At 38.4% G+C, this 23,701-nt stretch overlaps 1 protein-coding gene across 2 annotated transcripts in view; it reads right to left on the bottom strand.

Annotated features, from left to right (window-relative positions):
- Positions 1-4,196: 4,196 nt before the first annotated feature.
- paplna (papilin a, proteoglycan-like sulfated glycoprotein) overlaps positions 4,197-23,701 on the bottom strand; it is an 83,142-nt gene continuing 63,637 nt past the window's right edge. For both annotated transcript variants that reach the window (XM_051723173.1, XM_051723174.1), the window contains 7 exons: positions 23,316-23,443; positions 22,967-23,045; positions 22,718-22,858; positions 9,442-9,569; positions 9,236-9,344; positions 8,967-9,142; positions 4,197-5,913 (listed from right to left, as the gene is read on the bottom strand). In XM_051723173.1, the coding sequence (XP_051579133.1) occupies positions 5,756-5,913; positions 8,967-9,142; positions 9,236-9,344; positions 9,442-9,569; positions 22,718-22,858; positions 22,967-23,045; positions 23,316-23,443 (919 nt within the window). In that variant the 3' untranslated portion in view covers positions 4,197-5,755. The remainder of the gene's footprint in view (positions 5,914-8,966; positions 9,143-9,235; positions 9,345-9,441; positions 9,570-22,717; positions 22,859-22,966; positions 23,046-23,315; positions 23,444-23,701) is intronic.

The raw sequence follows: 23,701 nt of genomic DNA, 5'->3' as shown, positions 1-23,701 counted from the left end.
TACGGTGGTAGAAAGAGTGGTTATAGAAGAAGCCGTATTTTCCAAGACCTTCTCCATGGACTCAACTCTCTGAAACGTACCATCACATTTCGATGTGAGTTCAGCAAAAGCATTAATGAGTGAATCGATTTTCTCATCGATGTTCATCTTTAATTTCCCTTTTTTTCCCGGTGGACTTTTACTCGGAGTACACGGAAGAGATGTAGCAAGTACTTCTACGTCCATGGAAACTTCGTTGACACTTTTGCTCTCGTCAGTCGCCATGTCTGTATCTTTAACCTGAACCTTATCTCTGTTTCTTTTTTTACCCATATAGGCCTGACAAGCCACACAGTAGAAGAAGAAAAACTTAACTAATAATCAATAAAGTTTATAGGGGTTTTCAAAGGTAGTTTCATGTTAATCTCTTAATTGCCTGACCACACCACTCAAAACGTGTCCGCACGGATGAACGCCATCTTGGCCCCCCGTAACATTAGCGAAGTGCAACATGTAAGAGACGAGGTAATGATGTCATCACTCTGTGGCAGAATTGCAATATTATCAGCATCAACTCCATAAGACAGAATTAAGTCTAACGTATGATTATGACGATGAGTTGGTCCTGTCACATTTTGATAAGTGCTAATCCCAGTGTATCATTTTCATTATCTATGTGAATGTTGAAGTCATCAACAATTAAAGCTCTACTATATCTGACAGTAAATCAGCAAATTCTCTGAGGAAGTCTGTATAGGGCACTGGGGGTCTGTATACAGTAACAAGAGCAAAAGAGGATAGAGATTATTTAATTATTTCTGACAAGGTCCCAGTATTCATTATCACTTCAAAAGTATTTAACATATATCCTGACCTCAGAGTAACACCAAAAACGTCACTGTAAATTGTAGCAACACCTCCTCCTCAACCCTTCAGGCGAGGCTCATTTTTAGACCAATAACCTAGGGAAGTAGATTCATTTATAATATATTATAATTAGGACTGTTGGTCGATTACAAATTTTAATTGTGATTAATTACATATTTTTTGTAGTTAATCACGATTATTAGTAGATTGTGAAAATGCTGAAATTTGACACCATATGTACTTCTTATCCTGTCAAAATGCATTTACAGTGCATCCAGAAAGTATTCGCAGCGCTTCACTTTTTCCACATTTTGTTATGTTACAGCCTTATTCCAAAATGGATTAAATTCATTATTTTCCTCAAAATTCTACAAACAATAACCCATAATGACAACGTGAAAGGAGTTTGTTTGAAATCTTTGCAAATGTATTAAAAAAAAAAAAAAAAAAAAAAAAAATCACATGTACATAAGTATTCACAGCCTTTGCCACGACACTCAAAATTGAGCTCAGGTGCATCCTGTTTCCACTGATCATCCTTGAGATGTTTCTACAACTTGATTGGAGTCCACCTGTGGTAAATTCAGTTGATTGGACATGATTTGGAAAGGCACACACCTGTCTATATAATGTCCCATAGTTAACAGTGCATGTCAGAGCACAAACCAAGCCATGAAGTCCAAGGAATTGTCTGTAGACCTCCGAGACAGGATTGTATCGAGGCACAGATCTGGGGAAGGGTACAGAAAAATTTCTGCAGCATTGAAGGTCCCAGTGAGCACAGTGGCCTCCATCATCTGTAAATGGAAGAAGTTTGGAACCACCAGGACTCTTCCTAGAGCTGGCTGCCCGGCCAAACTGAGCGATCGGGGGAGAAGGGCCTTAGTCAGGGAGGTGACCAAGAACCCGATGGTCACTCTGACAGAGCTCCAGTGTTTCTCTGTGGAGCGAGGAGAACCTTCCAGAAGAACAACCATCTCTGCAGCACTCCACCAATCAGGCCTGTATGGTAGAGTGGCCAGACGGAAGCCACTCCTCAGTAAAAGGCACATGACAGCCCGCCTGGAGTTTGCCAAAAGGCACCTGAAGGACTCTCAGACCATGAGAAACAAAATTCTCTGGTCTGATGAAACAAAGATTGAACTCTTTGGCCTGAATGGCAAGCGTCATGTCTGGAGAAAACCAGGCACCGCTCATCACCTGGCCAATACCATCCCTACAGTGAAGCATGGTGGTGGCAGCATCATGCTGTGGGGGTGTTTTCAGCGGCAGGAACTGGGAGACTAGTCAGGATCGAGGGAAAGATGAATGCAGCAATGTACAGAGACATCCTTGATGAAAACCTGCTTCAGAGCGCTCTGGACCTCAGACTGGGGCAAAGGTTCGTCTTCCAACAGGACAACAACCCTAAGCACACAGCCAAGATAACAAAGGAGTGGCTCCGGGACAACTCTGTGAATGTCCTTGAGTGGCCCAGCCAGAGCCCAGACTTGAACCCGATTTAACATCTCTGGAGAGATCCGAAAATGGCTGTGCACCGATGCTCCCCATCCAACCTGATGGATCTTGAGAGGTCCTGCAAAGAAAAATGGGAGAAACTGCCCAAAAATAGGTGTGCCAAGCTTGTAGCATCATACTCAAAAAGACTTGAGGCTGTAATTGGTGCCAAAGCTGCTTCAACAGTATTGAGCAAAGGCTGTGAATACTTGTGTACATGTGATTTTTTTTTTTTTTGTTTTTTGTTTTTTCGTTTTTTCTTTTTAATAAATTTGCTAAGATTTCAAACAAACTTCTTTCACGTTGTCATTATGGGGTATTGTTTGTAGAATTTTGAGGAAAATAATGAATTTAATCCATTTTGGAATAAGGCTGTAACATAACAAAATTTGGAAAAAGTGAAGCGCTGTGAATATTTTCCGGATGCACTGTATTTCCATCTAAGGAAAGAAAACAAAACAATATGTAACAATATAATGCTTTATTAACATTTTCCAAACAAAGCCTTCCACAATATAAAGACAGAAATGCACTAAAATATCACCCATTCAAGTAACATTAAACATTTCCCAAAGTCTAACTGGGAGGTTGAATTATTAAAAGAATTAGTTGACATAGGTTGAGTATTAATTCATATTTTCATTCATTTCATATCTCTATATTCATAATTTTACATTTAAAATATTAATCTCAAAACATTATTTATGCATTTGCAACTGCTGTGTAAATGCATTTATTCCTGCTCTGTGAAAATACACCTAATTGCTACTTCAGATGCAGCTTCTGTGCCACCTTTGCTGTGTAAAGAATGCTTTAGTCCCCATAGCTTTGTATTCATTGCAATGGTCATTAAATCTCTTAAACTCTCATCCTCCACAATATTAATCTGCCGGTAGACTGTGACTATCCGTTTTTGTACAGCAATCGTGAAGCTGCATTCATGAATCACTTCTGAGCGTCAACGCAATCATCCAGCTCCGCTTTGAACTCCACGGGAAAAGCGGAGTGGTAGTTAAGACTTGGCGTGCTTCAGTGATAAATAAAATGCACCTTACATAGGCTGAAAATATTGATTTCTTGAGTTCCATCTGGGCTTGTTTTGTACAATAAATAATAGCGCTATGAGGTCCTGTCTCCATTTTATTACTGACAGGGAAGTGCTGTTGTAAAGTGTGCGTCAGTGTAATGACTCTGGGCGGACACAAGGGTTCTGCCCTCCTAAGTGTTTATACTGGTTTATGCTGTATAAATGGTAAATGCGTTAATCACGATTAAGAAAAATTAAAGTGTTAAACTTTTTAAAGTAATCACATACAATTAACGCGTTAATTCCGACAGCTCCAATTATAATATACTGTATATAATACTAATATATTAAAATCAATTTATATTATAAATTGTGCTTCTTTAGCTCAGATCACACTAAAAAACTGTATTATTTTAGGCTGATCTAGCTAACGCACATGCACGTTTTCGAGTTGACTAACAGACGAGGTATGTATTTGAAAGGTAATAGGCTATTTTACCTGTAAGGCAGGACTTCCTTTTCTACATCCGGCATATCCAATTTCTCCCATTCATTCTGTGCTCCGTCTTAAATAGTCGCTAATATGCAGTGAGACGTAAATTTAAAATTGTCTAAAACACATGAAAAAGTTTCCTCTAAAAGTTGCATGTTATTAGTAGTGCTGTCAGTTGATGACAAATTTTAATCATGCTTAATCACATAATTTTTTGTAGTTAATTGCTATTAAATGCAGCTTTTCAAAATGCTGAAATTTTATACCATATTTACTTATTTTCCTGTCAAAATGCATTTATTTCCATCTTAGGAAAGAAAAGAAAACAATATATAACATATAATGCTTTATTAACATTTTCCAAACAAAGCCTTCCACAGTATAAAGATAGAAATGCACTAAAATAGCTCCAATTCAAGTAACATAAAACATCTAAGTAGGAGTTTGACTAATTGAAAGAACTTGTCTCCCCATAGGTTGCATATTCATTGCAATGGGAATTAACTCTCTTAAATTTTCATCCTCCACAATATTAATCTTCTGGTAGACTGTGGCTATCTGCTTTCCTATGCATTAATTACTCGCTTGAGAGCATCAACGGCAGTGTCAAACACTGCTTTGAACTCCATGCTTTCAGTCGAAAATGTCTAATTCTTTTTCGGTAATAGTTAAGACTTGGTATGCTTCTGTGGTAATTAAAATGCACCTTACATAGGTCCCATCTGGGCTTGTTTTGTACATCAAATAGCGTTAAGAGATCATTTCTCCATAATTTTATCACTGACTGGGAAGTGCTGTTTGTTCCAAAGTTTCCGTCCTCCAAAAAAGTGTGTATACTGGTTTATGCTGTATCAATGGTAAATGTGTTAATCGCGATTAAGAAAAATTAAAAAAAAAAAAAAAGTTAAACTTTTTTAATTAATCACATGCATTAACATGTTAATTCTGACAGCTCTAGTAATTAGTTTGGTTTAAACTTACTTATAAGGAGCTGCAATTGTATCCCCTTATAACTTCGGAGCAATGGAGAGAGACTGATGAAGGAATGATTAACATTTTGGTTTTACAGTGTCAGACAGGTTGTCATATATATAAACAATAATTTATTCTCATTCAACATTAACAACATTTCTACACTTGACTCGTATGTTGTAACAAATCTATATCACTCTCACAATAATCAATAACACCATCTACACTAGAAATGCCTGATGTGCCTTCAGTTGATGGACACCTCATTTCTATTTTTACTATGCTGCTCAGCTACTTCATTTATTATTATTTTCAAAAAGAATTATTGGATTTTCATAAATTATATGTGTGAATTTATTTGCTGTGAACTCAAATAAGTTCTGACTGTTACAACAAAGACAGCTAGTGATGTTTCTGGCCTTCTAATGTAAACCATATTTTGTTTTTAACCATATGCAGTTGTAGCCATTTTAATGCAACATACATTTTTATTTCAATTGATTTCCAATGAAAATAAAGTAGCAGCTTAAACGCTTCCAGTGCAGACAACTTCTGTTGCATCGCAACACATCATCAGTCGCTTCCAGTGTAGACACTAAACATTAAAATTTACATAGAGATACAGTATAATACATTACGATAAATAAACTAGGATATGAATGAGCCTGGAGTACTAAAAAAACAATGAAATATCACTATGTATACATTGGCTCTTAGCTGTCTGAATTAAGTTCTGTCTGGTTAAGGTCGGTTTCATCTGGTCTTCATGGTTGTAAAGTGATGAAGTTGATGCAGCTGGTGATGTTGATTCCTAATCTGTTGTGAATCCTGAGATGAAACTCTGTAAACAGGTGGGTAAACGGGAGTCCGAATCAACCACTGAAGCTGCTGGATTCGCTGCATGGGACCTATCTGATTTGTCATGGCCTGTCTTTATCCATGGCATATCTGGCACAGCTGGCACAGCAGAAACTTGAGTAATACTGGCTGGAGCACAGGCGGGCATACACAATCAGCTTACAGTTTGCCAGTTCAGGCTGATCCACACAATCAGTTGACATCTGACTCCCACTGAAATCTAGAGAAAGAGTTTCACACAAAAATGAACTTTGAAGTTTACTGAAAATTATTAAAGGAATATTACAGGTTAAATAAAATGTAAGCTCCTGTGTTGATTACCAAAGAAAATAATTAATGTCCTAAGTGTAGAAACAAACAAAAATGTGTTTTCAGTAACGCACTTCTAATATAGCACGCAAGCAGGCATCAAATAAAAGTTTAAAATATGCAATCATTTCAAAAGTATTACCATAACACTTGGACAATACGTGTCAGCATGAGACTCATGTAATATAAACATGTCCACATGTGCTTAAATATATAGTTATACAGTATCTAATATTATATAATGCCATGTACAGCTAAAAAAAAAAAAAAAAAGGAAACTGGGTTACTTTCGCTTTGTTGGTTAGCATAAAGGCAGTAGAACAAATAATATGTATAAATACTTAAAAAAAATAAAAAAATTTAACAACATTACTGAGAATGAATGGGGTAAGGGTGCTTAATTGTCAAAAAAAGTCACAATGCAAAAAATAGTCCTAAAATTTATTTTCTTTAAGCAAAGTATAATTTCTTATTTATTTTTATTTTTGGGTGAAATATGATTTGGACATACTCTTGACAGATTTTGTGAGATTTACCCTGGTATCCGCATTGGTGCTTCCATAGAGCTTTAAGGAATGTTTGGGTTTCAATACAAGTTAAGCTGAAATGACAACATTTATAGTATAATGTTGATTGCTACAAAAATAATTTCAAATCGTCCCTTGTTTATTTAAAAGGGATAGTTCACCCAAAAATTTTAATTCTCTCATAATTTACTCACCCTCATGCCATCCCAGACGTGTATGACTTTTCTTCTGCAGAACACAAATTAAGATTTTTAGAAGAATATTTCAGCTCTGTAGGTCCATACAATACAAGTGAATGGGTGCCAAAATTTTGATGCTCCAAAAAGCACACAAAAGCAGCATAAAAGTAATCCATTTGACTCCAGTTGTTAAATCCATATCTTCAGAAGTGATAAGATAGGTTTGGGTGAGAAACAGATCAATGTTTACAGTTGAAGTAAGAAGTTTACATACACCTTAGCCAAATACATTTAAACTCAGTTTTTCACAATTCCTGACATTTAATCGTAGAAAACATTTCCGGTCTTAGGTCAGTTAGGATCACTACTTTATTGAATGTGAAATGTCAGAATAATAGTAGAGAGAATGATTTATTTCAGCTTTTATTTCTTTCATCACATTCCCAGTGGGTCAGAAGTTTACATACACTTTGTTAGTATTTGGTAGCATTGCCTTTAAATTGTTTAACTTGGGTCAAATGTTTTGGGTAGCCTTCCACATGCTTCTCACAATAAGTTGCTGGAATTTTGGCCATTCCTCCAGACAGAACTGGTGTAACGGAGTCAGGTTTGTAGGCCTCTTTGCTCGCACACGCTTTTTCAGTTCTGCCCACAAAGTTTCTATCAAATTGAGGTCAGGGCTTTGTGATGGCTACTCCACTACCATGACTTTGTCCTTAAGCCATTTTGCCACAATTTTGAGGTATGCTTGGGGTCATTGTCCATTTGGAAGACCCATTTGCGACCAAGCTTTAACTTCGTGGCTGATGTCTTGAGATGTTGCTTCAATATATCCACATAATTTTCCTTCCTTGGCTGATTTCTTTTGATTTTCCAATGATGTCAAGCAAAGAGGCACTGCATTTGAAGGTAGACCTTAAAATACATCCACAGGTAAACCTGATGTAGTCAATTAAAAGTGAAACAATCTGTCAATTGCTGGAAAAATTACTCATGTCATGCACAAAGTAGATGTCCTAAACGACTTGCCAGAACTATAGTTTGCTAATATGAAATCTGTGGAGTGGTTAAAAAATGAGTTTTAATGATTTCAACCTAAGTGTATGTAAACTTCTGATTTCAACTGTAAGTAGATTTTTGCTAGAAATTCTTCTCCCAGCCCAGTAGGGGGCATTTGCATGAAGAATGTGAATCACCAAAAAAGCAAGAAGAAGAATGTGAAAATGTAAGTTAAAGTGGAGATTGACTGCGCAGGGAGTTAAATTTATAGTAAAAATTTATTATAGAAAAAAATGTATCTGTTTCTCACCCACACCCATCAAATCGCTTCTGAAGACATTGATTTAACCACTGGAGTCATATGGATTACTTTTATGCTGACCTATGTGATTCCTGGAGCTTCAAAATGTTGGCACCCATTCACTTGCATTGTATGGACCAAAAGAGCTGAGAAATTTTGTGTTCTGCTGAAGAAAAAAAGTCATACACATCTGGTAAGGCATAAGGGTAAGTAAATGATGAGAAAATCTTCATTTTTGGGTGAACTATTCCTTTAAAAAGAAGCAAAAATTGAATGGGGCTGTCCATAACCATTAAAATACACGTTTAAAAACCATAGCCACAAGATGTAAATATTAAACATGTTAACATGATTTTAGTGTGATAAAAACAGGGGTTTATGGCATTTACCAGATTACAAGGCTTACCGGCATTACGTCCTCATGAAAACAGAGTTGTAATATTGGATATAACTTTACATAGATAATGTTATTAAGAAAAATGTAACAGTAACAGTAAAGTCAGTAAAAACAGTAAAGCCATGTTAACACAAGGGGTCAGTCAAGCCCATTAGATGAGTCAAATTCGAATTCGACTTGTCGTGACATCATCGACGTCATCCACAGCAAGCAGGTCAGATGTCCAAACACAAAGTTGTGCTGACCATGTTTAAAATCACTAACTAGCGCCAACCAGTACCTTTTTAAATGATTATGCAAATGTGTTATTTTCAAAAGGCCAATTTGCATATATTGGATGTTAATGTAGCATTTGTGTCAACTTTATCAAAGTAAATTTGAGCCACTTTGCTCTTTCAGTGCTCAGATGACTGCTGAGTGGACTGACTTGCCTTGAAAGGGACTTTGATATTAGTCTGAGAAAAAAAAACTGAGAAATTATTATGGTTTCTCTAGAAATGTGGCAAACTTGCACAGCAGCTGGCTTGTTTTTAACATCTTATTCTGCTTGCTCTCACAAACCTTGGTGAGGGGATTTGGCCAGTCGTACTTCAGCTGCTGCACTGACAGAGTATGTGCCAGTGTAAGCATTGCAGGTGTACGTCCCTTCATCCATCAGCTGGACATTATTTAGTATGAGCGTACCATCTGCCGACACATGCACACGAAATCCGTCTGGTCTCACTGGCACACCGTTCCTGTCCAGAGAGGTGTAGCAAGACTAGATGATCTATAGAAGCTTCTCAACTTTCACTCTTGTACAAACTATAAAAAGTGTTCATTGAACTGACCTTGACCAGCCAATATTAACATTGTCTCCTGACACTACGCAGGGCAGCTGAGCAGTGCCTCCCTGAGACACATGGACATCTGTGGGGGCTTTACTGATCCTGAGGTCCCCTAGAGGATCAGGGAAAGATTACATACACAGACCTGAAACAGTGAGTATATTGTACATATTATGCAAATACTCAAAAAGATAGATAGCTAAACATACCAAAAACTCTGAGCTGGATTTGACGTTCTTCAAGCTGTTGGCTGTCGGTGACTGTGCAGGTATAAATCCCTGAATCATCTGACGTCAGCTGGTTGATCATCAATGTCCCATCTGAGTGTTGAGAATGCCTACACATGAGACAGTAGGGGTGGGTGGTAAATCTTATATCATGATATGAGCTATTTTATATCACGATGATTGGAAAATATCAGTGATCTCCACATATTGTGGTTTAGAATTTGCTGGAAATTCAATCCAAAAATATTTTTTATACCATGGTCTGTTCGAATACTCAATTCTGATTGGTTGTAATGCTTGTGTTAAAACTGTTTAAAGGGGTCATGACATGAGGAATAACATTTTTCTTGATCTTTTCACATATAAGAGGTCATTGTACTATAAAAACCATACTGTAAGTTTCAGAACTGAAAAGTTCCTCCTTAAATGAAAAAGAACATTTATTTAAACCAAGCTACAAAAACAGCTCGTTTGGAATTCATGGAACTTGTGATGTCACAAGGACCAAATACATCTGCATATGACTTGCCTCTTCAGCAAGACATCCACGCCAATTTTTCATCATTGCACCCTTGGCCCCGCCCACTGGTGCTCATACACATAGGTGAAGAGGAGAGAGATGGGCCTGTCATGGGAGATTAATCCAAAGTGGACTCAAGACACCTTCATGTGCCTGTCTAGATTGAAATGTTTTTGTACATAAACGTGCACGGCTTTGAACATTATCATACATCTCGCGATGTCAAGTTATAACTCTAAAAAGGACTCCCCCATTCGTTTTCATCTTGCTGTTTGCTGTCTTGGTGTTGTGCTGTTTTGAAGGCATCCTGGACTGTTTTTGCACCCATCTGTGCTATTTTTAATGGACGTCTTCGATCATTTTGATGCGTTTCTGGGAATGTGCGCCGCATTTTAAGAGTGGTACAAGTGCAACTTTTTGCTGCTGCCACTGACTAGGAGAAATACATGCCGTTCTGTGTGTAAACAAACCAGAAAAAATGTGAGATGTTGCTCTGAGTGCGTATTACAGAAAACTTACTATCTAAAGTCTTAAGATCTGATCAGTCAAGTTAGAATTTTTCACAAATTCATATTACAGAAGCAAATCCTAACTTGATTTAGGATTCATATGTTATCTTACAAAATCATATCTTATCTCTAGTTAAGATAAGATAATGCACTTAGAAAATGTTATTCTGTAATAGCTTTTGTCCTTAATGAGATCTTAACTGAAATCGCCATGGTTACCAAACAGATAAGATTCTAAGTTAGGATCTTTCTATAATACGCCCCCTGGTGAACACCAGCGTCTCTGCTTTGGCCTGTTGAAGCCGGTTGAAGCACCACAATCACCGTCACAATATGATTCAAGCTTTGCAAAGGAGCTGTTATTGAAAGATGGGACAGTTAAAATTGGACGAAAAACTGTAAGTATCCAGTTCTATTCAAGAATGTTTTTTTTTTTTTTAGATTAACATTTTCATTGATTCCTATATTAACACATAAAAGCAAGAACAAATACAAACAGAATCAATACTTAACCCCCTCTATTACTACCCCCCCTGCCAATCCCCAACCCCACCCACAAGAACATCCCAGTCCTCCCACATAATTATAGACACACAAAAACAAATATTAAAAAATAAAATAATTAACTAAATAAAATATAATAAATCACACACATAACCTCTACATCACTCTCTCCACTGTCCCTCCCCGAGAGCCCTCCAAAAATGCCAAATATTTACCCCACTTTCCCATAAACAAGTCCAAATTACCCAATCCTCTAAGTACCCCTTCTTCAAAAGCTGCCACCCTCCCCATTTCAGCACAACACTCCAGGAACGATGGCGCTCCGTCAGACTTCCAACCACTTAAAATGACCTGTCTGCCAACACTTGTCAAAATCCAATTTTTTATAAATTTGTCCCTCAAATTTATGACTGCTCCATTGCCCAAAATACAAAGTCTGGGGCAAAGTAAAACTTGAGTGCCCAAAACGTCGAACAAATAGCTCTGTACCTTCATCCAAAAATCTTGAATCTTAACACACCCCCAAAAGGCATATGTTGTGTCTCCAACTTCTGATTGACAATGCCAGCAGTTGGGTGTGTCTTTAAGACCAAGCCTATATAATCTAGAGGGGGTCCAATAAAATCTATGTAAAATCTTAAATTGCATAATGTGAACCCTTGCATCTCTAGATGCAGACTTGACATTTTTTAGAATCCTAGTCCACACTACCTCCAATACCAAATTCAAATCTTTTTCCCGTAATCTCTTGATAGAAGTTAAAGCTCCATCCCCCAGACTCTGAATTAGCAGGGAGTAATACACTGGTGCCTCATGACCTTTTCCAAAAGCAGTAATCACCTCTCCCCAAACATCTGCCATTTTATGGGGGTGTGTGCTACTCCCAAAAACAGTACAGAGCATGTGGCGCAGCTGTAAATATCTATAAAACTGAGATTTGGGAATCCTAAAATGATGACCCAAATTCTCAAAAGATCTCAACACTCCACTCTCATACAGGTCGCCGAGTGTAACAAACCCCCTCACAATCCACTCTGACCAACAGAAAGGGGACTTGTTGATACATCATTTTGGGTTCAGCCATATGATTGAGGCAACATTTAAATAAATGTCCAAATTAAATACTCTGGCCACTCTTGTCCAAATCATGTGCAAATGTAAAATAACGGGGTGTGACTTAACTTCTCTGCTTAATTTAATAGAAAGGCTTTGCAATGGTGAAACAGGGGCAAAGACTTTCTGTTCAATAAAAAAACAGGGAGGGCTCTTTCAGGTGGAAGTGAACAATGAGCCAAATGTCGGAGACCGAACACATAATAATAAAACAAAATCTTGGATAAGCCTAGCCCACCTTTGTCAATCGGCCTATGTAATTTGTTGAAATGTAGTATGGGACGTTTACCATTCCAAATGAAGGACTTCGCAATTCTATCAAGTTGCTTGAAATAAGAGAGGGGGACATCTATAGGGAGTGACTGTAGCAGGTAGTTGAATTTTGGAATACAGTTCATTTTAATAACATTAACCTTCCCAATCATAGATAAATGTAATGAAGCCCACCTGTCCACATCGCTCAAAAACGTTTTAATTAAAGGGTCAAAATTAACTCTAACTAAATCAGACAAATTTGCTGGGAATAAAATGCCCAAATAATGCCCTGTTTGGGCCATTGAAAGGCGCCCGGCTGAAAGGCCGTTACTGGGCAGTACGCAGTCAGAGCTAAAGCTTCGGATTTAGACCAATTGACTTTGTATCCAGAGAACTTGGAAAAGGAATTAATAATTCTGTGGAGGCAAGGCATAGGTCTAGTGGGGTCAGAGACAAATAATAAAATATCATCTGCGTAAAGCAAAAGCTTATGCGCCACACCTCCCACCAGCACCCCTGGAAAATCATCCTCCTTTCTTATCGCGGCTGCTAATGGTTCCAGGCTAAGACAGAACAATAATGGGGAAAAAGGGCAACCCTGCCGGGTGCCCCTATCCAGAGCAAAAAAATCTGAAATTAATCCATTTGTTTGTACCGCTGCTACAGGGTGTCTATAAAGTAACTTAATCCAAACAATGAATGTACTCCCGAACCCATACATTTCCAAAATATTAAAAAGATAATCCCAATGTACCATATCAAACGCCTTTTCGGCGTCAAGTGAGATGGCAGTGACTGGAGACTGATCATTCGCTACTGACCACATGATATTAATGAAATGACTAATGTTATCAGAAGAGCTGCGGCCCCGAATAAACCCCACCTGATCTATATGTATAAGAGATGTCATAACTTTACTTAATCTAGCTGGATCAGGGAAATTGGACGATAACTCTTACACTCACTTGGATCTTTGTCCTTTTAAAGAATCAGACTTATCCTTGCCTGTGTCATGGTTGGAGGAAGCTTTCCGTTCTTTAATGATTCTGTATAAATTTCTAACAAAAGTGGAGCCAATTCTGTAGCATAAGATCTAAAAAATTCAGCGGCAAAACTATCTGGCCCCGGAGCCTTGCCTGTAGGTAAGGCCTTAATTACCTCGTCAAGTTCCTCCAAGGTTATCTCAGAATGAAGAGAATTGTTTTGCTCAGTCGTCATTTTAGGAAGTTCTAATGGTTCCACAAATTTTCTAATGTCTTCATCAGTAGATGAAGACTTGGAACTATAAAGATCAAGATAGAATTCTTTAAAGGCATTATTAATATCAATGGCCGAGGTAAAAATTTCACCACCAGCAGATTTCACTGAGGGAATGGTAGAAAAAGACTCTCTCTATTTTATATATCTAGCCAAAAGCTGCCCTGCTTTGTCACCAGACTTGAAGTATGACTGTCTTGCCCTGAATAACAAAAACTCCACTTTCCGCAACAAAATAGCATTATATCTGTATTTCAATTGAGTCAGTTCTCTGAGGCCATCAGACGACATTCTGCGCTTCAGCTCTGCCTCTGCACTTTTAATATTCCCTTCCAACTCCACGAGTTCTCGGGCTTTGGATTTTTTGATGAATGAGGCATACTGTATGATCTGACCCCTAAGAACCACCTTAAGTGCCTCCCAATCTACACCCACAGAGGATACTGAGGACCAGTTGGTCTCCATATAAACATTGATTTCGGTCTTTAACGTTTGTTGGAAATCAGGATTTTGCAAAAGGGATATATTAAAGCGTCAACTATATGATTTATTTTTCTCCATATGTGGCAACATCTCTAAACTCACGTGATCTGAGTCTAAAATGTTTCCAATTGAGCAATCAACAAAAGATGAAATGAGGGACTTTGATATAAAAAAAAAAAAATCTATTCTAGAATAGATCTTATGGGCTGAAGAAAAAAATGTATAGTCCCTACCAGATGGGTTCAAAAGTCTCCAAATATCTGTAAGACCAATATTTTTACACATCCTGTGAAGTGTCACTGTTGCTCTAGGGGGCATACACACTTTTGCTTCACTATGATCAAGGACAGTCCATCAAAAGATTAAAGTCTCCTCCCAATATTATATCATGAGGGGTGCCAGTAGCTTGCAACATCCCTTCAAGATCTTTTAAAAAGCCCTTATCATCAGCATTAGGTGTGTAAATATTAGCCAAAATCAACCTTTGCCCTTGAAATTGTCCTAAAACAACAATGACTCTTCCTAATTCATCTTTAATCTGTTTGAGACATTTGAATTGTAGATGTTTATTTATCAGTATAATGAATCCCCTACTCTTACTTGAGTTACCACTAAAGAAAACACGTCCACCCCATATCTTCCCAAATTTTTCAGCTTCCTGCGGGGAAAGATGTGTTTCTTGAAGAAACACTATATCATATTTCTTGTGCTTAAGAAAAGAAATAACCTTCCTTCTTTTTATGGGGTGCCCCAACCCATTCACATTCCATGTGGAGAGAGATAACCTACTCATATTAACATTTGACATATTGATATAATAAAAAAAAAAATTGTGTGTCAAAATACAAGATTATACAGACCACATTCCCCATTAGTGCAACAATCAAACCCCGAACTTCCCCCCGAACAAAACAAATAGAAAAAAGAAAAATGTGTGCATTAACCCCACGCACGACAGTGCCAACCGGCGTCAATCCCTCTAAACTCAAAAGGTCCATGTACGCATACGAGAGTCTCTGCGACAACTTTGCCATCGGATTGTTTATGTCCGGTGCTTCTGCACAAATTTTGTGAGGCAAAATTACATAACAGAAAATACTTTGTAAAACAGACCCCAGCCAACAGGCAGAATAAACACAAAGAACATGTAGATTCATTCACAGAACTGTCTCGAAGGTGTGTTCTTCCACAAAAAGCCGTTCAGTTTCCTCGGACAGACAGACAATTGTTCAGTGAGCCGGCTGTTTATGAGTTCAGCAGATGATGAAATCATTCTAATGTCCCTTAAAAATATTCCACAAAAACAAACTCCAGCCAACAGGAGGCATAAGCACAAAGAGCAAACAGATTCATCCACCACACTGTCCCGAAGCAGTGTTATTCCTCAAAACAAACTCCAGCCACTAGGTGGAACAAGCACAAAAAGAAACAAAACAGGCATCCCAGTTCCTTGGATGATCAAGTGTGTTTTGAGTGAGTCAAATTCACTCGGAGGCCGCGAAAAAAAAAATATACCATGACTTACTCAGTCCGTCAACTTTATAAAAGATGTCCTTTATGTGAGCATGTAGATATTTTGCGGTTATCCATAGTGTCCATTCTCAATCTGGCTGGGAATTTCAGTGTAAAAACGATCTTCCGTTAATGCAAAAGTTTCTTGAAGGAAGTGTCATTCCACAAAACAAACTCCAGCCGCTAGGCGGAGCCAACGCAAAAAGAAACAAAAAATGGCGCCCAGCTTCCTCAGACAATCGAGTGTATGTTCAGCGAGTCAAACCACTAATATAAGAAACATCAAATGGCTTACTCACTCCAATGTATTTATGAAGGAGAGTGCCTCTTTCAGACATGTAAATACTTTGCGACCATCCTTCATTTCTATTCTCAGTTTGGCTGGAAACATCAATGCAAACGCGATCTTCCATTGATGTAAAAGTTTCTTACATTCCTTGAACCGATCGCGTTTCTCTCTTGTCAAATTCACAAAGTCCGGGAACAAGAAAATATTGTGATTCTTCCAAGAAAGCTTTCCTTTGCTCCTCGCCTGGCGCAACATGAGATCTTTATCGGATGATTTCAGAAATTTGGCCAGGACTGATTGGGGCCTGTCTCCCTCAGCAGATCCGTGAGCCGGGACTCTGTGAGCTCGCTCGATTTCCAGTTTATGACCTGTTATGTCGAGCAGACTCGGGAAGAGCTCGTCCAGGAATTTCACCATATCTCTGCCCTCTTGTTCCTTCGGCTCATATTTTCAAGATATTCCAGTTTTTCCAAAATGTGTTCCAAGTCTGTTTTGGACGCGGGCAGATTAGCAGATAATTCCCATCCCGATGACTCCAGATAATCGATCCGTTTCTCAACATCTGCCACTCGTGACCAACTCAGAGAATTTTGTTTCCATCACCTTAATCGATCGACGTATTACGGCGAGATCCTCCAAGTCAGCAACAACCTTCTGTCAAAGTGTCTTTTAATGTCTCCAGAGTCTGAGGATTTTTACTTCTTTGCCATGTTTACCTCAAAGAGCAAATATGTAATTGGGTGTATCGAATCTCACCGGATTATAACATGAAAATAATAAAAAAACTAGCAAAGTGTGCAGAGCTCGTGATTCACACGTCTGCTTCTCGCATGTCGTCCATTCAGGAATGTTTTTTAAATGTCATGACTGTTTGATAGTTTATGCTTGATACATTCGGATGAAAAGTGTTGCGTTTACATTATGTGTTAACACTAAAATATAGTTTTATAATGTTGGGTGGAGTTTGTTCATTTTCTTTGGATTGAGTTTCAAACATGGATGTTTTGGAAGGGCTGGCGCCGCGGGACACATCGCGTGGTCATCACGCCGGTCTGTCACTGTCTCTTCAGACCTTGGGCCGACCTCTCATTTCTACGGGCAGGTGTTCCCCAGAGCAGGTCTCCAGGTGCGTCGTGGTCATGACAGAAGCCTCCAAAACGGGCTGGGGTGCCGTTTGCAACGGGCATGCAGCCGCCGGCTTATGGACGGGCCCGCGGCTGTGTTGGCACATCAACTGCCTCGAGTTGTTGGCAATTCTGCTCACCCTGAGGATGTTCCGGCCATTGATCCAGGGCAAGCATGTGTTAGTTCAGATAGACAACACGGCAACAGTAGCATATGTCAACCGCCAAGGCGGTCTGCGCTCTCGTTGTATATCACAATTCGCCCGCCGTCTCCTCCTCTGGAGTTGGCAGCACTTCAAGTCGCTGCGAGCCACTCACATCCCGGGCGACCTCAACACTACAGCGGATGCACTGTCACGGCAGTTTACCCTCAGGGGAGAGTGGAGACTCCACCCTCAGGTGGTCCAGCTGATTTGGAGTCGATTCGGACAGGCACAGGTAGACCTGTTCGCCTCCCAAGAATCCTCCCACTGCCCGCTCTGGTACGCCCTGACCGAGGCACCCCTCGGCATAGACACGCTGGCACACAGCTGGCCTCCTGGCCTATGCAAATATGCGTTTCCCCCAGTGAGCCTACTTGCACAGTCTCTGTGCAAGGTCAGGGAGGATGAGGAGCAGGTCATCCTGGTAGCACCCTACTGGCCCACCCAGATGTGGTTCTCGGACCAACTGACTCTTTTAAGTAGTTTAAGAAGTTAATTTCAAATTGTAATAGTAATTTTTCACATTATTAATGTCCTGACTATACATTGTGATCAGTTGAATGCCACTTTGGTGAATAAAAGTACCAATTTCTTTCCATAAGAGCAAAATCTCTACATTATTCCAAACTTTTGGCCACCAGTATATATATATATATATATATATATATATATATACATACACAGGTGCTGGTCATATAATTAGAATATCATCAAAAAGTTGATTTCACTAATTCCATTCAAAAAGTGAAACTTGTATATTATATTCATTCATTACACACAGACTGATATATTTCAAATGTTTATTTCTTTTAATTTTGATGATTATAACTGACAACTAAGGAAAATCCCAAATTCAGTATCTCAGAAAATTAGAATATTACTTAAGACCAATACAAAGAAAGGATTTTTAGAAATCTTGGCCAACTGAAAAGTATGAACATGAAAAGTATGAGCATGTACAGCACTCAATACTTAGTTGGGGCTCCTTTTGCCTGAATTACTGCAGCAATGCGGCGTGGCATGGAGTCGATCAGTCTGTGGCACTGCTCAGGTGTTATGAGAGCCCAGGTTGCTCTGATAGTGGCCTTCAGCTCTTCTGCATTGTTGGGTCTGGCATATCGCATCTTCCTCTTCACAATACCCCATAGATTTTCTATGGGGTTAAGGTCAGGCGAGTTTGCTGGCCAATTAAGAACAGGGATACCATGGTCCTTAAACCAGATACTGGTTGCTTTGGCACTGTGTGCAGGTACCAAATCCTGTTGGAAAATGAAATCTGCATCTCCATAAAGTTGGTCAGCAGCAGGAAGCATGAAGTGCTCTAAAACTCCCTGGTATACGGCTGCGTTGACCTTGGACCTCAGAAAACACAGTGGACCAACACCAGCAGATGACATGGCACCCCAAACCATCACTGACTGTGGAAACTTTACACTGGACCTCAAGCAACGTGGATTGTGTGCCTCTCCTCTCTTCCTCCAGACTCTGGGACCCTGATTTCCAAAGGAAATGCAAAATTTACTTTCATCAGAGAACATAACTTTGGACCACTCAGCAGCAGTCCAGTCCTTTTTGTCTTTAGCCCAGGCGAGACGCTTCAGACGCTGTCTGTTGTTCAAGAGTGGCTTGACACAAGGAATGCGACAGCTGAAACCCATGTCTTGCATACGTCTGTGCGTAGTGGTTCTTGAAGCACTGACTCCAGCTGCAGTCCACTCTTTGTGAATCTCCCCCACATTTTTGAATGGGTTTTGTTTCGCAATCCTCTCCAGGGTGCGGTTATCCCTATTGCTTGTACACTTTTTTCTACCACATCTTTTCCTTCCCTTCGCCTCTCTATTAATGTGCTTGGACACAGAGCTCTGTGAACAGCCAGCCTCTTTTGCAATGACCTTTTGTGTCTTGCCCTCCTTGTGCAACGTGTCAATGGTCGTCTTTTGGACAACTGTCAAGTCAGCAGTCTTCCCCATGATTGTGTAGCGTACAGAACTAGACTGAGAGACCATTTAAAGGCCTTTGCAGGTGTTTTGAGTTAATTAGCTGATTAGAGTGTGGCACCAGGTGTCTTCAATATTGAACCTTTTCACAATATTCTAATTTTCTGAGATACTGAATTTGGGATTTTCCTTAGTTGTCAGTTATAATCATCAAAATTAAAAGAAATAAACATTTGAAATATATCAGTCTGTGTGTAATGAATGAATATAATATACAAGTTTCACTTTTTGAATGGAATTAGTGAAATAAATCAACTTTTTGATGATATTCTAATTATATGACCAGCACCTATATATATATATATATATATATATATATATATATATATATATATATATATATATATATATATATACACACACACACTACCGGTCAAAAGTTTTGAAACACTTGACTGAAATGTTTCTCATGATCTTAAAAATCTTTTGATCTGGAGGCGTATGATTAAATGTTTGAAATTAGTTTTGTAGACAAAAATATAATTGTGCCATCATATTAATTTATTTCATTATAAAACTAAAATGTAATTTTTAAAAAAAGTTTTTAAAATTGATGACTTGGACCAAATAATAAAGAAAAGCAGCCAATAGTGCCCAATATAGATGGGAACTCTTTCAATACTGTTTCAAAAGCATCCCAGTGTGATAGCTCAAGAAGTTGGTTGAGAAAATGTCAAGAGTACATTTCTGAAAATTCTATGCAAAGGGTGGCTACTTTGAATATGCTAAAATATTACATAGTTTTGATTTATTTTGGATTTTTTTTTTTGAAACAACACAATTCCTATAGTTCCATTTCTGTTCTTCCATAGTTTTGATGACTTTACTATTATCCTTAAATGTGAAAAATAAGTATCCCTTAACTTTTGACCGGTAGTGTATATGTGGGATAATCCACGGCTAAGTGTGCGTTAAATGTTTTTAATGCACTTCGCCTCCACATTGTTTAAATTGGCAATTTCCATCACATCTAGCCATGTATTATCCTTTACATATAAGATATGCAGCCATGTATTAATGCCTGTTTTTTGATAATCAGTGAATTAAATACTTCTAAATCATTTCATTATTTTCTTTATTTATTTAGAACTTGATGAAAACCAATAGATAGGATTATTCATATATGTCTGGCATTAGCACAAATAGAGCTTCACATTATGTAAGACATCTGTTTTGAGTCTTTTTTTTATAGCTGTAGTATTTACAGTAACAGCGATGTCATCTCATGAGTGGTGAAAAAGGAGAGAAAGTCATGGTAGGTGTCCCAGATGTATAATTTCTGTAGATTTCTTTTTTTTTAAAGCTTTTTGTTGTATTTAAAGCTTTTTTTAAGTGTTTAAGATCAAAGTAACCCTTTCACAAGTGATTTTAATGAGGAAAATTTAAGCAAACAATTTTCGCAAATTAGCTTCAGAAAAGCTGACTTATGCTGAAAGGTGAGTATTTTGCATCCCAGATTTAATACATTTTAATTGGATAATGTTGAATGTGGCGGCTAGTGGTGCATCTGCATGCTTCAAAATGAAATTGCTTTTACATAATCAACAAAGCTGACTAAACTAGAAGCGTCCATCTGCGACCATAGTTTCTTCTTGGTGTCAGATTGTTTAAATTGTGTTGCGGTCTGGGGTTTTCCTGCTTTTAAAATTTTTAAATGCAAAAACAAAATTAATTATATTAATCTTGTGTTTGGCGCTTTAAGCCTGCGTCTCACCAGTCGATTTTTCCAATGATTTTAAGGTGCTTCATTAACATAATCACCGGCCAGGCAGAGGGAGACAGAGCACACATTAGTGTCTCTCAGTGGGAGGTGTTAATGACTTGACTGTCATGACACCCTGCTGAGTTAATGGCTTGAAGGACTGAAAAAAAACATCTGGCTTGCTTGAAATGATCACTGGCTGTGGGTGAGGTGGGTACATGTCACCAAGGCAATGACCAATGAGTGCAGTTCATGTATAAAAGAGTGTTTTTTTCCTGGAGGATTTAAGATTTTTAGGAAAGTATCCCAGGTTTTTAGCTTCATCCAATGCAAGTGAATGGACACAGAGCTGCCATGCAAGGCGCTAGCCTGCCATTGAGAGCAACTTGGGGTTCCATGTCTTGCCCAAGGACACTTTGGCATGTGGAGTCATGTGGGCTGGGAATTGAACCACCAACCCTGTGATTAGTAGCCACTCTACCTGCTCTACCACCTGAGCCACAGCCACCCCAGTATTTTAACTATAAAATAGTACTTAAATATTTATCTTTTTCACACCAAAAGCGATCGTATATCATTAATAAGACATCAATTTAACCACTGGAGTCGTATGGATGACGTTAATGCTGATTGTCTGTGCTTTTTGGAACATCAAAAATCGTGTTACCATCCACATCCATTATAAGGACCTACTGATCTGAGATATTTTTGTAATTTCTTTTTTATGTGTTCTGCTGATGAAAGGAAGTCATATACATCTGGGATGGCATGAGGGTGAGTAAATGATGAGATAATTTTTGTCATTTTTGGGTGAACTATCCCTTTAATCTGCTTTATACAAAACATTAACGTAATATTACAACTTATATCTGCACAGACAATGAAGCAAATGAACAGATGAACTTCAAATAAATTACGCACCAATCAGAATGCGTAACTTGCATTGTAAATACGCTGCTTCCGTAAACACGTACTACACAACAGAACTCCGAGTGAAGAGAGAAAGCAAAACAGTCTGTTGGCGTGACACCTTGAAGTTGTTTGGAGGCAAGTGAAATGTCGGCTTTATGCGTTATTCTAAACTGCCTAAAACATGGAAAAGTCTTTAAAGCGTGAAGAATTAACAACATTTATATAAAGTAACTAATACTTCAATATACTCATTATGCACATTTTTCAGGTGCTCAGGTTTTCAGGGCAGTTTTTTCATGTTGTTTCAGTCAATAAATATTTCATGTTTGAAACATGTTAAAATAATTAAATGTCCATACATTTTTTTACATTTTTTTTATGTTTAAACATTTGTCCAAGTTTAGTCTGTTACATCTTCATGCTTACATAATTGTGTCGTACCTACAGAACTTAAAACACAGTCTTACTATCTGGAATAGATCACACAGACACAGAATATTATGACAGCGGCAAACGATCAAGCAGTAGAAGTGGGATGATGTTTAAGAGACTTTAATGTGATTTTTTTTATAATTTTTTTTGTCATTTTGCACATTGTCAACTACAATGTTATTTTTGTCAACTAAAATTATATGCCATTTTTTAATGAAATCAATGAACATGACAAATATTGACTACAATTTGTCAAAAGTCAAAAATTATAACTCAAATAAAACATTTTGTAAAAAATTAACTGCACACTCCTGAGTCTCATTGTGACAAATGAGACACCCTACAGTCTTGTGGACTTAATAGATGCAAGAAAATCCATGAGACTGCAAGTTTAGATAAAATGCATCATTTGGGACAGAGCCACAGACAAAAACGGACAAAAGTACCTGAAAGTGTTGAGCGGCTGTCCAGCTTTGCTCCAGTGAATGGTGACTGCATGCATTGCTAAGGCTGGCAGCACTCTACACTGCAGTTTGGCGGTCTGACCAGCTCGAGCCTCAACCAATGATGAATAGTCAATGGTGAACCTGACACAAGCAACAGCAAAATTAAGTAATGTGAGTACAAGTGAGAATATATGCTGCATGTTTGTACCAACAGTGTGCATGTATCACTTTGTGATTGATGTCTTATACCTGGTAGATGAATGTGACGTGTATGACTGTGAAGAATCCACCTCTGATATTCCTGCGCCATTCTCATGTGCTCTTTTATCTATAAGTGAAACAAAAATTTTAATTAGGTTGCTGTGCAAAAATCACTACCACGATGCTTGGCATTGTGGGTAGTTGCCAGGGCGATTTTAGCATTATTGTAGTTGCGTTCCATGCAAGTTGCCACATGGGGCACTTTAGTGGACATTACTGTAACAATTTGAAGACAATATTGCAAGTAAAGTCAATACACTTACAGCAACTTACCTGATATGAGCAATAATATAAATGGCAAGCAGGTAAAAAACAGAGTGGAGAGCACTTACAGTACCTGAGACAGACAGGTAGATGTAGCGGTGGTCTCTCTCACGGTCTTTTGTAGCCACACACAGAAGCCAGCCAGAGTCCTGAAGTGTGATGGGACCCACCAACAGAGAGCCATCCACCTGCTGCTGGTGCCTGAATTATAAATTCCCCATTAAACATTTTTTTTTGAAGAAATTGTTCATTTAGGAATAGTTCAACCAAAAATTATTATTTTGGCTACTCTATCTCATGTCATTCCAAATCTGTATGATATTCGCTTATTTGAAACTATACGCTGATAAGCCAAAACATTCAGACCACCTGCCTAATATGCTGTTGATCCTCTGCATGCTGCCAAAACAGCGCTGACCTGCAGAGGCATGGACTCTATAAAACCCCTGAAGGTGTCCT

This window comes from Myxocyprinus asiaticus, chromosome 17, assembly GCF_019703515.2.
Source record: "Myxocyprinus asiaticus isolate MX2 ecotype Aquarium Trade chromosome 17, UBuf_Myxa_2, whole genome shotgun sequence".
Classification (NCBI taxonomy): Eukaryota; Metazoa; Chordata; class Actinopteri; order Cypriniformes; family Catostomidae; genus Myxocyprinus; species Myxocyprinus asiaticus.
Note: the sequence above shows the minus strand (reverse complement) of the source record. Positions and strands in the feature narration are given on the sequence as shown.